The sequence below is a fragment of the Littorina saxatilis genome, linkage group LG16, assembly GCF_037325665.1.
Source record: "Littorina saxatilis isolate snail1 linkage group LG16, US_GU_Lsax_2.0, whole genome shotgun sequence".
Lineage (NCBI taxonomy): Eukaryota > Metazoa > Mollusca > Gastropoda > Littorinimorpha > Littorinidae > Littorina > Littorina saxatilis.
The window spans coordinates 47,366,801-47,380,582 of NC_090260.1; the positions used below are offsets into that span (position 1 = coordinate 47,366,801).

The following is a 13,782-nucleotide window of genomic DNA, read 5'->3' on the forward strand; positions in this document are numbered from 1 at the left end:
CGTGTAGCAGCTTGTGACCGGATATATAGCGAACAGCTATACCGCGCTTCAATGTACACCCACTTTTATTTTATTTGACAGAAACATATAAATATCATATTGTTATATGACAACATATACTGTAAAAGTGTCAAGTTACATGAATAATATGAATAATGCATATATATGTATATATATATGGTCCAAGATTTTGATCAATGACCTTGAGTGCGGGCCTATTATTGAGGTCTGCGAATAAGTTAACTTCCTGTGGCAGAAGACAATTTTTCAGCGTGTGACCTAGAGAAGGTACGGTTTTCAACGTGACGTTGCCTTGCGTGCTATACTTCGTTGCGTGGCTGTAATCAAGTGTTAAAATCGTTCATGATCAATTATTTCCACGATTGCTTTCCGGAATAAGTTGTTGCACCTTGTTATTTCAGATTTGAGTTGCACTTCACGTCGGCACACGCCGCACAGCAATGTTGCGAACGGCATTGCAGTCGACCCGTCAGTGCAGTCAACGACTGCTGACAACACATAAAGATGCACCTTTGCTAAACCTGGAGCATGTGCGAGTAAGTAGTAGACGTTGTTGATCATCCTCTGTGCGTTTGTGTGTGTGTGTCAGTGTTTGTGTGTGTCAGTGTTAGTGTGTGTGTGTTTCACAAACTTTGTCAGAGTGTGCGCGTGTGTGTGTGTGTTTTGTGCATATTTAATGTAACTGTAAGTTAAGTGATTGAATGAGTAGCCTACGTGTAACCTTGAAAGTGTGTGAGAGTGAACATAAAAGGGCGCTTGTACATGCCGGAAAGAGGTGCACATGTCATGAACATGTGTGTTCGATGGTGTATGTATACATGTGCAGTTTAAAAAAAAAAAAGTGTGTTGCAGACGACAGTGATCATGGAGCAGATGTTCCCCCCCAAGCTGGCGAGGAAAGGCGCGCTGCCCAAGGTGACGCAGAAGAACCGCGTGCTGAACTTTGTGGACAGGGTGCACGCCCACAAGACACCTGACATCACATGCATCCTCACAGACTTTGTTGAAGGTTGGAACTTTGGTGGTCCCACTTTGAAATACTCTGGCAAAATATAGCCTCAATATATACATGGGGTACAACTATGGGCAGAGGCATATAGTCTTTGTTATGGGTAAATGGAAGAGGGAAAATCGTTCAGAGTGTGTTAACTGTTGTCCTCACCTTAGCTGTCAGTCTGTCTCACACGACTAACCATAAGGAAAAAAAAGAAATTGTATGTTTCTGGTCACCCGACCCTACCTAGTTTTTTTCCGCCGACCCTAGACTTTTTTTTTATTGCATTTGTAAAAACAAAAGAAAAAAAAGCGTCAAAACAAAAGTAACAGGCGGCAGACAACACAAGGGGGATAACCCCGCATCCCTTTTGTCTCATTTGTTTTGTAATGTGTTGTCTTTCTCTTTGTATAGTAAGTCCAGTCTCTTTGCGTCACTGCATAGTTATTTTCTACCCTGACCAACAAAACAAAATAAATCCCTACCTACCCTATTTTGTGAAGCCATGTTACCAGAAACATACAACTTTTTTGCCTAATCATATTTTCCCACTGCAGGCGTGGGTATCCGTGGCGACACAGTGACGGTGAAGAGACGACTGTTCCGCGGAAAACTCTTTCCTGCCGGCCAGGCTGTGTACGCAACAGACGAGAACGTGGAGAAGTTCACCAGGGAAAAGCAGGTACAGTATATACTCCTTCCACACACACAAATGTGGTTTTTTGCACCCTTTACCAGTATTGGCGTTAGCCAGTAATTACCGTTATTTTACCGGTTAAAATGAGAAAATACTGGAAAATAATTGGCTGCCGGTATAACCTACCGGATGAGTTTTAGAACTACCTTTTTTTTTGCTGGTAAAACAACAAAACCAGTACTCTGAGTTGGACTCGTACTAGTTCCAATGACCAGCCTACCTTTTTTTTTAATCATAAAAGTTTGCGTACCGGTTTGAAAAAATATTAGCGCCATCACTGTTTACTTCACCTTTTTTTTCCAATTTTCATTTTTCAAATTTTCTGTTCACGTCAACCTCTGTAAATTCCAAAAGCAGAGGAATGAAATCAGGTTGTGGTCTTAAAGGGGGGTTCCACTGTAGCATCCTTCCTGTATGTACACTAGCATGTTCACATGCAGCCACAGATCTGTACCAGAATTATCGTGGAATAAAACCAGCCAGGTTTCTTTTTATCAGTATTGTAATCTGCATGTTATGTTCCGTTATTACTTGTGGACGAATGGTATGTTATATGTCTGTCTGTTTTGTCCTAATGTTGTGAATAAATGTCTTGTATACTTGACATTTACATCAGAAGTGTGTCGTAACAATGAACTGCTAACATGTATATCAAACTCTAGGTTTCCTTGAGTGATAAATGTTGAAGGATGAATGATGTCAGGAATGGGAATTGTCCGCCAAAAGGCAAATTTCCGCAAAAATTTTTTTTGTTCCGCCGAAAACGCAAAAGTGTTTGCCGAAAAAATAAATGGGGGAGGCAAAGTGTGAGTTTAGAGGGAGCGGTTAGCGACAATAAACTCTATTTAAACGAGACAGATATGCGGGAAAGGAGGGGGGGTGTAGAGGTAATGCAGCCTGGGGAAGTGATAGCAAGTCCCGTGGGAACGAATGCGGGGAATGGAAGAGGGTTGGAGGGCAGGGGGTAGGTGATGAGTGAAGGAGAGCCATCTGGAATGAAACAATGGTAACCGATAAGGGGGAGTCCGAGAGAGAGCGAGTACCGAAGTCATTAGTAGCAGCGCGGCGGCCAGCAAGCAAGTTCAGCGACTTTTTCAGTCCTGCAAACCCCCCATCCACCCCCCGGCATCCACCTCAGTATTAGTTTTGTTGACGGTTCGCTGCGTGCATTGTGTACCCCCTTTCGAGATGATTGCATATGCATATTTTGAATCAATTTCTTGCATAGTATAATCAAAATGAGGGCTATATATGTGTTAATTAGTAATTGATGTTGTTGAATTCATTGTCATTGTTTTTATTTTTTTTTTATGAATAAATTCCTTCCCCTGTAAAATGATGGTGTAGAGGAACACAGACCTGTACAGGCTATTGCATGTGATTAGAGCATCCTTCTGTTGTGAGATATCTACATATTAAGAATCAACAGCCTAGCTGCTTCCTATGTAGATTGGGATTTGTTAATGAATTAATCACACACAGGTGTCATTTAGTGATTTACAAACTGTACAAAAAGATGATCCTACATTAGTGAGAGAGACCACCCATTGTAATGAACAATTTAACCATCTCTTCACACATTCATGTAGATTTCATGTAAATGAGGTCGGGTCAAACTACAGTCTTGCATGGACCTATTTTGTCACGGCCCATTGTGACAAAGTCACCAAGACAAACTTCATTCTTGAAACACTTTTGAATTTGTTGTTAATCCTCTGGAAGAATTTGTGTGAACCTACACATGATGCTAATCTTGTTGTGGCATCTTTCAGCTTTTGACGTCAGAGATTTTACAACTTTGAAGAAATGGAAGTCTTCAATTTGCACACACTTTGACTTTTTGAAGTTTGAAGCAGAAGGCATGCAAGTGTAGAATGTAGGATAACAAATAAATGGAACAAGGGACTGCGGGTGAGAGGAACTCGAACCGGATAACAATAACAAATGTACTCACAAGAAAACAGCAACTATTATTATTTGTTCATGTTGCAGTTTTCTTCGGATAAAGAGTTTGTAGTCATAATTGTTACTGTGGTAAAAGAAAAATGTCTGCAACAATATTATTTTTGACTTTCTTTCTTTTGTTTGTTTGTACAGGAGAAAGGAATAAAAGAAGAAGCAAAACCTCTGGGAGTGTACGGTGAAATGGTAGGTGGTGTGCATTCTGATTGTTTTGACATATGTATGTGACTGTTACTAATGTACAGGGATTGGATTGGGTTTTGTCCACTAGAGGTCCATTGACTGACTCAGCCATGAATCAATCAGTCATTTTGCAAACCAATCAGTCAAGAAAATAAACTTTCCTTCCACCACGGGACTGCCGCAATTGTGCTTTACGGCAGGGAGGAGAAACTTCTGAAAGTTGTTTACAATGTACAAATGAGAGGAAAATTCAAATCTTTTTTTCATTTTCTTGTTTATTTTCCAATGGACTTACATGAAGAAGAATAAAAGGTCTGAGGACACAATAAACATATTCATTTCAATTAAGTAAGGAATGGGGGAAAAAAGAAAGAAAAAGACAGCAGACAAAAATAAGACGAGCTGACTGACTGCTGCATGTCTATCAGTCAGTTGACGGATTGAGACCCATGTGTGTCGGTCTTTTCCGAATTTAACATGGCAAAAGACCGATGACCGACGCCCAAGCCAATCCCTGAATGTATACATGTGTACATTTTCAAGAGGAGGTGCAGACTTGGGTTTTGTGTGTGTTTCTTTTCTTCTGGTAGTGAAGGGTGGGCGCTGGTGTGCACGATATTCGTAATCATACAAAGTATTGGAAAAAAGACCCCCCGCGGGTTGGGGGGAAGAATTTACCCGATGCTCCCCAGCATGTCGTAAGAGGCGACTAACGGATTCTGTTTCTCCTTTTACCCTTGTTAAGTGTTTCTTGTATAGAACATAGTCAATGTTTGTAAAGATTTTAGTCAAGCAGTATGTAAGAAATGTTAAGTCCTTTGTGCTGGAAACTTGCATTCTCCCAGTGGGGTAATATGTTGTGCTACGTTGCAGGCCCCTGGAGCAGGTTTTTGATTAGTGCTTTTGTGAGGGAATAGCCTTGCAGCCCACGTAATAATATTCAGTGTGCGTGCGCGTGTTTGAGTGACTTCATTGGTACGCATGCACTTGACGCCATCTTTTATGTGACGTAATTTACGACGCACGATGCTAGCTTTTAGAACAGCTTAGCACTGACGCTTCAAGCAGACGTGACTTTGTAGCAGACGACCAGCTGCTAATCTGTTAGTATCGATGTGCGGGAGTTGTTTGATAAAATGATAAGTTTCTTTAGGATAATAGTCGCTTACGGACATGGTTGTTTAACGACGGTTAGCGGAAAATAGAGTAGTATAAATTGAAGAAGAACCGGATTATTTGCCGGAAGTTAGTGATTCAGGGTCAGAGTTCACTGTAGCGCATGATTATGCGAAATAGTCCAAAGATTTGAGGTCTATATAATGTTTTGGATTTCGCGGGTGCGGCACTCTTTGTTAATCGGGAGTCATTTAACTTTAACTAAATTCCTTGTTAACCGGGAAAAGTAAACCTTAGCCGACTTCTTCGTTAATCGGAAGCCGGCCTTCATTTCTAACCGTAAGGATTTATTGCTTAGATCTGTTGTTAATCATTCTTTGTGAACTAGGAACCTTGCAGTATACACTAAGTGGCTCCTTGTCAATCGGGAGTTCTGTTATAACGTTTGTATAAATTCCTTGCCAATCGGGAATCTGATAGTATCTCATGCACTAAATAGCTCCTTGTCAATCGGGAGTTTTGTTATAACGTTTGTATAAATTCCTTGCCAATCGGGAATCTGATAGTGATAGTATCTCATGCACTAAATAGCTCCTTGTCAATCGGGAGTTCTGTTATAAAGACTTTAAGTCTGAATAAGTTCCTTGTCAATCGGGAACCTGATAATCACCCCCCTTGTTTAAACGACAGTCAGCGACAGTACTGAGACACGACAGAGATAGTTATGAAGTGACGAGGGAAGAAAGGAAACGAGTCTGCGTGAAAGTGACGATGTTTTGATTTCATGCACTTGTAGAATAAAAATGATGTTTTAAACTGTACAACCACGGTGTGGGCTACATTCGTTGCAAGAGAGAGGCCGTTGGCCGTATGATAGCTGAAAACTAGAGTCTACTGCATCGGGGATAAGAGAGGGAAACGGGAAATATTCTTACACTCAAAACAAAACACAACGCGAGGTCAAACAACATCACGAGTAAATAAGAAACATCCTGCACAATCCCCTGGCAGCCCCCGGTTTTAATCAAATCTGCCACATTAAATGGTGCCGTGCACCAGGATTTTAACAAGTTAGTAGATCTAGTTGAAGTAAATTTAACGGTAGCCCAGATAGCCCAGACCGTGGTTGGAAAAAAAAAAAAGTGAAAAAAAAAGAGAAAGAAAAGAGAGGAAACGCCTCCAACTGTGTTTGTTTTCGAAGGACGTCGAAAAACAAGGTAAGAAAGAAACATTTTTTCATTGTATTTGCTACATTGTTGCTATACGTGTGTACGATGATTTGAAGCGGGATTGTTGCTATTTTGTATGACGTAGGTTCAGACAGGATTTGAAATGTGTTGGCTTATTATGAAATAAGTTCTGTTACATTCCCATTTATGAAGTTGATATAGTTCATGTTAGTGGAAGTTCGGCGAAGGTTTTGCAAAGATTGAATTGTTTTGAACAAAAGAAAGATGGGTATTTTGTCAAGACTAGGGCAAGTCGTGAGCGCTCTCTCACCTAGCTTTCTTACGGCTAAGGGTTCGATGGCAAGGAGAGAAGAAAGAGAAATAGAAATGGAAGACAGTTACCTTCGGGGAGGTCAGACTAGGTGGTCGGAAACACCACGAAGACATAGGTATCCATCACAATATCCAGAGAATGAACAGAAAGGCGAAACGCACATGTCTTTTGACTCAGGGTACGATGTTGAGCGCGAACAGGCCGAGAACGGTCATGCGCATGCTTATGCAGGTCGGGGTCAAGGGTCAGCCAATCATAGGGTAGATGAGGGAACACGTCGCCCAGGTCTATTCATAGAGAGGGAAAAACCCTACCAACATACCAGCAGGAAATCGATTCAGGCCGATAAGTACGATGGTACCTCGCTCGATTTGCATGACTACCTAGAACATTTTGATGGGGTGTCGACTTGGAATGAGTGGACAGAAGAAGAAAAGGGGATTCAATTGTCGTTGAGTCTTAGAGGGGCTGCTCAGCAGGTGTTGGGGTATTTGCAACAGGAAGAAAAGAGAGATTTCGTTGCGTTGACCAGCGCGCTGGCAAAGAGGTTCAGTCCTAAAGAGAGAGTGATGTCGTACAGGTGCGAATTTCGCAACAGAAGACGTAGAAAGCAGGAAACAGTTGAGGAGTATGGGTTTGCACTCTGTCGCTTGGCTACCAGGGCTTATAGGGACATGGAAACTGGGGCGAGGGAACTCATACTGATAGAACAGTTTATTGGTGGATTGTCGGAAGAGGCTCTCAGAGAGAGGGTGCAGTTCGGACACCCCAGTACCCTAGACGAAGCAGTGTCGCTAGCCGGGGAATACGTAGCTTTCAAGAATAACGGGTTTCCCGAAAAGACATTGAAAAAGCCCGAGGACGCTGGGTCAGCGATCCGATACGTAGGAGGGGATGGAAAGAAAGAGGAAAACGCAAACGAGGAAGACATGAGTAGAAAAGTGGACATGTTAGAAAAGAAAATAGAGGAGTTGTCGAGAGGCAGGGCACGGAAGCCCGAGACGGGTAGCTGTTTTGTTTGCGGTGATCCCCAACATTTCGCTCGTCAGTGTCCTAGAAAGAAGGAAAGACAAGGGGGATGGGTACAGCCAAGGGGGAACGCTCAGTCAGCGCCGTTAAACTAGATGGGGTTGCGTTCGAGGCCAAGAACACAGCCCACCGTGGAAATGTAAAGGCCAATCAAGGTAGGGAGGAACAACCACCCGTGAGAGTAAGCATAGCTGCAGGCGCCTGTTGGCTGATACCGGTCGAAGTGGGCATGCAAAAGATAGAGATGTTGGTCGATACAGGGGCAGGCATGACTATTCTCTCGGCGGAAGTTTTTGAAGCTATGGGAGATAGGAGACCCAAGCTTAACCCAGTTAGCAATCGTTTGAGCATGGCAAACGGCGATCCTTTGGGAGTTCAGGGAAAAGGCCGATTCTCTATGAGCATCGATGGGCAAAAGTTCAGAACCCAGATGGTAGTGGGAGAGATCAAAGGGGCTCAGGGCATACTGGGGATGGATTTTCTGAAAAAGAATGCTACCTCTCTTGATTTTGGTAAGGGTACCTTGCATATTCACGGCCGGGCGGTGCAGATGATCAGTGAAGCGAGTCAGACGTGCGCTAGGGTTAAGGTCACGGAATCAGTGAACATACCCCCCAATAGCGAAAGGTTGGTCAGGGCCATGGTAACGGGAGATTGGACAGGAAAACGGGAGGGACTCATAGAACCCCTACGTCAGGCTAACAAGCACCCGGGTATGGAGGTGCCTAGGGCGATGGTATCTGTCGGGAGCGAGGGAATTTACGTTCCGATTTCGAACTTTTCTGAACATGAGATGCATCTAGAAGGGGGAATGATGGTAGCCTCTATTCAGACAGTAGAGCAGGTGGAAAACAGGGAAATTGAGAAAAAGAGTCACGATAGTCGGGGAGAGAAAGATGGTGTGGGGCTATCAGCGCCATTGACAGACATGATGGGAAAGGTAGACAGGGGAGTGAGCGCCCCAACCAAAGAAAAGTTACTGGGTTTAGTGAGTGAGTTTCGAGAAGTCTTTTACGAGACCACAGGGCAGTTAGGACGGTCCGGAAGGACCAAGCACGAAATCAATGTGGAAGGAAACAGACCAGTCAAAATCCCCCCTCGTAGACCCCACATAGTGCAGAGAGAGGTGATCGAGGAAGAGGTGAGGAAAATGTGTGAAGCGGATGTGATAGAGCCAAGTGAAAGCCCTTGGGCTGCCCCCGTGGTTCTAGTGAAGAAGAAAGACGGTAGCGTACGTTTCTGTGTTGATTTCAGAAAGCTCAATGCGTTGACAAAGAAGGACGCTTATCCTCTGCCTAGAATAGACGAGTCACTCGATCTCCTGGCGGGTAGCAAATGGTTTTCTACCTTAGACATGGCACAGGGCTATTTCCAAGTTGAAATGAAGGATAGCGACAAGGAAAAGACAGCTTTCAGTACGCATGTGGGTCATTACCAGTTCAAGGTGTTGCCTTTTGGGTTGTGCAACAGTTGTTCGACCTTTCAGAGACTCATGGAGTTGACGCTCCAAGGAGTAGGTTTTGACAGGGTTTTGGTATACGTGGATGACATAGTGGTTATGGGAAAGAGCGAGGAAGACCACCTGGAAAATCTGAGGAGGGTATTTCAGAGGTTCCAGGGGGCGAACTTGAGGTTGAAGGCTGCTAAGTGTCAGTTGTATCAAAAGGAAGTGTCCTTTCTCGGGCATGTGATCTCTGAAGAAGGGATAAAGTGTGACGAAGCAAAGATAGAGGCAGTCAGAGATTGGCCCACTCCCACTACGGTGACGGAGGTTAGAAGTTTCTTGGGGCTAACCTCGTATTACAGGAAGTTCATTAGAGACTTTGCCGATAAGGCAGTGCCTCTCACGAGTTTGACCAAGAAGCGAGCTATCTTTGTATGGGGTGATGACTGCCAGAGGGCATTCGAGCAGCAAGCATTGATCATGGCCCCAGTGTTGGCTTATCCTCGTAGAGAGGGAACGTTTGTGTTAGACACCGACGCATCGGGATGGTCAGTGGGGGCAGTGCTTAGCCAGGTACAGGATGGGGAAGAGAAGGTGATTGCCTATGCTAGGAAAACTCTATGTCCCAGTAGGCGTAGGTACTGCGTCACGTATCGTGAGCTATACGCAGTGGTCACGTTCGTGAAACACTTTCGCCATTACTTGGCAGGGAGGAAATTCCTCGTACGAACGGACCACAGTTCATTACGGTGGCTTAGGAATTTTAAGAACCCAGAGGGTATGGTCGCCAGATGGATAGCTACGCTAGACTCATATGATTTTGACATGGAATATCGCAAAGGCACACTACATGGCAATTCAGACGCAATGTCACGCAAGCCTTATCGTGCATGCAAAAGAGACAACTGTTCAGAGTGCGTAGGCGAGAGCACGCATGTGCGCGTAGTGAACAAAGATGCAAAAGAGGGAGAAGGCGGGTCAAACACCGCAACCCCCGCCGAGGTTGTTCAAAGAACAGGCATAGACGGAAATCAGGTTACTCAGAGTAAATCTGCCCAGCATGAAGCAAGGGACGTAACTGGGGTATTCGTCGCAGAAAAAGGACGTGAGGAATCGCCTCCCGTTAAACACCAAATGGTTACTCGTTCTCAACATAAAACAGGGGAAGGAAAGGAAAAGCGGGATGGTCAGGGAAGCTCTCAGAGTAAATCTGCTTCGTGGGACGAGGATGAGTTTGTTTTGGCACCTAGCGAGTTTTGCCTTCCACCTGGGTACTTTGTGGGCACAGGGGAATCTCTAGAGAAGAGTCTAGGAGAAGGTTCGTGTCCGCAGGGTGACGTTTCTGTCCACTCGGAAGGGGAAGCAGGAACGGGGGTAGCTACGGGTACTATCGGGTCGCCTGAGGGGTCCCGAACCCATAGTGAGGTACCCGGCACACATGATCTCGTGAGAGAGATTGAGTCCGGGGAGGGCGCCTACTCCGCTGCAGCGGACGGGGCAGCCGAGAGAAGTGAGTCAGATCATTTGGAATGTTTAGAGGGGCTACGAAGCGATTGGTCCGATAGTTGGACAACGGAGGAGATAAGACAGTGGCAAACGGAGGACCCGGTGACGCGGTTGGTCATCGAGTTGATCAATAGCGGAGTTGAAAGGCCACGCGGGAACGAAGCATCTCAGTATAGTCAGGCGGTCAAGTCGTTGTTGAACTTGTGGGATAACTTGAGGGTGATAGAGGGAATACTTTACCGACGGATTGCGGCCGTGGGTACTGGTGAACCTCGCACGGTGCTAGTAGCACCTTCAGCAGTGCGTTACCGCATTATGAGAATGACACATGACGTTAGATCGTCTAGTCATTTTGGACGTGACAAAACGTTGTCTAGAGTCAAACAAGTGGCCTATTGGCCAGGGATGAATAGTGATGTGGCGAGATGGTGTGCGGAATGCATCCCTTGCGCGAGAAAGAAACCTGGTCCTGGGAGGGGGAAAGAACCGTTACAACACGTAAACGTGGGATCCCCTATGGACAAAATAGCCATTGATATTGTAGGCCCTTTGCCGATGAGCAATCACGGTAACGAGTATATCATGGTAGTGACAGACTACTTTACCAAGTGGGTGGAGGCCTACCCCCTAGAGAATCATACGGCACAGACAGTGGCCGATAAGCTGGTCACAGAGTTCATAAGCCGGTTCGGCGTACCTAACTCCATCCATACAGACCAAGGGAGGGAATTTGAGAGTGTGCTGTTTGGATGCATGTGTGACTTACTGGACATTGACAAGACGAGGACTACGCCTTACCGACCGCAAAGCGACGGACTCGTAGAAAGGTTTAACCAGACGTTACAACAGCTGTTAGCCATCTTGGTTAATGAGCAACGGAGTGACTGGGACGATCACATACCTTTCGTCCTTATGGCCTATAGGGCTTCCCAGCAGCAGTCCACTAAGTGTTCCCCTAACCTGCTAATGTTTGGGCGTGAGGTCACTCTTCCTATCGGGATGGTCGTGGGTCCGGCCCCGGGGGAAACGAAGAGGGATTGCCCTAGCCAATATGTGGAGTGGTTACGGGAAGGGTTGGAGCGGGCTTTTGAGTTCGTTCGAGAGAACGTGAAGAGTAGCGCCAGTAGGCAGAAAAAGTCCTATGACAGGAACTGTAAAAGAAGAAACTACGATGTAGGGTCCCTGGTGTGGAGGTGGTACCCCCCCAAGGCCAATCAGAAGTTAGGCACCGGGTGGACGGGTCCCTACCAGGTTATGGCGGTGAAGGGTTACAGTTAGGGAATGGTAAAGAAAAGGGGAAATAGACTATTATCGCTGTAGTAGACCCCCCCCCCCCCCCCCCCCCCCGTTAGCCCGACCCCATAGTACTGATTTTCTGCCCCAGTCCTGTCAGAAATTCGTTTGCCCCTTTATGATTAAATTTTTACTTTTATTCTGTCAGATGCGTGTCTGCCCGAACTGCGGGGAGGTCTTTAAGACGGGGAAAAGCCTCAGAGGACATGTGTTCTCAACCCATCCCCGTCTCTTAATCACGACTGTAGAAGAAGAGAAGAAGGAGGAGGGTCCGGTTCGCCGCCTGCAATCCCACCCCCCAATTTCCCCTTTCGAAAGAAAGAAGAGAGAGGCGAGGGAGCAAAGAATGAGGGTAGCGGGGATAAGGACAGCGGAGGAGAGGAGGAAAGAGAGGGAGGTGGAGGAAATGCTAGCCGATTTCGGATACTACAGCCCCCCTCCCCCCCAGCCACAGCTCCCCATTTACAACTTACCCACTGCTAATTTCCCCGTCCAGCTGCCCACTACCCACGCCCAGAGTGATAGATGGGAAACTCGGCTGGTTGGCATGGGCCAGCGGGTGGGACAGACGATGGAGGCTCTTAAAGCAAGCAGGAAGTTCCTCCTCAACTAGACATTTCATGTCGGGGTTTTCAGTCCAGAAAGGGGTAAGGGGGTGGATTTCATGATAACCTGCTAACCTGCTAACCCGCCAACTGGTTGAAAGAAGAAGAAGATGCCTGCTAACCACCCCGCTGTCTAACTACAAAGAACATTAGTCGCATAACGTCATTGGCTCCCGGTGGATGGGTAATGCGACACCCTCCCCTGCAAAACCGGTGTCACAGCAAGTCCGTAACCTTCTGTGGGTCAGCAATGCCGCCATCATCACTCACCTCTAACCTTCTGTGGGTCAGCAATGCAGCCATCATCACTCACCTCTAACCTTCTGTGGGTCAGCAATGCAGCCATCATCACTCACCTCTAACCTTCTGTGGGTCAGCAATGCCGCCATCATCACTCACCTCTAACCTTCTGTGGGTCAGCAACGACGCCATCATCACTCACCTCTAACCTTCTGTGGGTCATCAATGCTGCCTTCATCACTCACCTCTAACCTTCTGTGGGTCATCAATGCCGCCGTCATCACACACCTCTAACCTTCTGTGGGTCGTCGACTTCGCCATGCATTCGGCGAACTGAGAAGTTATAACATTTACGAGTTTCGATACTCTTAACCGGCCAGCACGGACAATAATGCATTTAGCTTTAGCGCTGGCTAGGTTAGATAGCTTGTGGTTGAAGTCAGTTCAACCAAAGAGACAATAATTATCGCAAGGATAATGATAAGTTTGCCCGAGGACATTTCGAGGGCAATAGTAAGAAATATTTAGAATGTGTTCGAGATGATCTCTTGCAATTTTATTCAAGTAATTGTTGTTAACAAAATGACATTGAATTTGAGTGGTGGGGATTGTGAGGGAATAGCCTTGCAGCCCACGTAATAATATTCAGTGTGCGTGCGCGTGTTTGAGTGACTTCATTGGTACGCATGCACTTGACGCCATCTTTTATGTGACGTAATTTACGACGCACGATGCTAGCTTTTAGAACAGCTTAGCACTGACGCTTCAAGCAGACGTGACTTTGTAGCAGACGACCAGCTGCTAATCTGTTAGTATCGATGTGCGGGAGTTGTTTGATAAAATGATAAGTTTCTTTAGGATAATAGTCGCTTACGGACATGGTTGTTTAACGACGGTTAGCGGAAAATAGAGTAGTATAAATTGAGGAAGAACCGGATTATTTGCCGGAAGTAAGTGATTCAGGGTCAGAGTTCACTGTAGCGCATGATTATGCGAAATAGTCCAAAGATTTGAGGTCTATATAATGTTTTGGATTTCGCGGGTGCGGCACTCTTTGTTAATCGGGAGTCATTTAACTTTAACTAAATTCCTTGTTAACCGGGAAAAGTAAACCTTAGCCGACTTCTTCGTTAATCGGAAGCCGGCCTTCATTTCTAACCGTAAGGATTTATTGCTTAGATCTGTTGTT

At 45.6% G+C, this 13,782-nt stretch overlaps 1 protein-coding gene across 2 annotated transcripts in view; it reads left to right on the top strand.

The window, feature by feature from the left end:
• Positions 1–207: 207 nt before the first annotated feature.
• The window catches only part of LOC138949756 (large ribosomal subunit protein bL9m-like), a 62,005-nt gene continuing 48,430 nt past the window's right edge, over positions 208–13,782 (top strand). For both annotated transcript variants that reach the window (XM_070321576.1, XM_070321575.1), the window contains exons 1-5: positions 208–288; positions 423–557; positions 874–1,030; positions 1,573–1,697; positions 3,810–3,860. In XM_070321576.1, the coding sequence (XP_070177677.1) occupies positions 462–557; positions 874–1,030; positions 1,573–1,697; positions 3,810–3,860 (429 nt within the window). In that variant the 5' untranslated portion in view covers positions 208–288; positions 423–461. The remainder of the gene's footprint in view (positions 289–422; positions 558–873; positions 1,031–1,572; positions 1,698–3,809; positions 3,861–13,782) is intronic.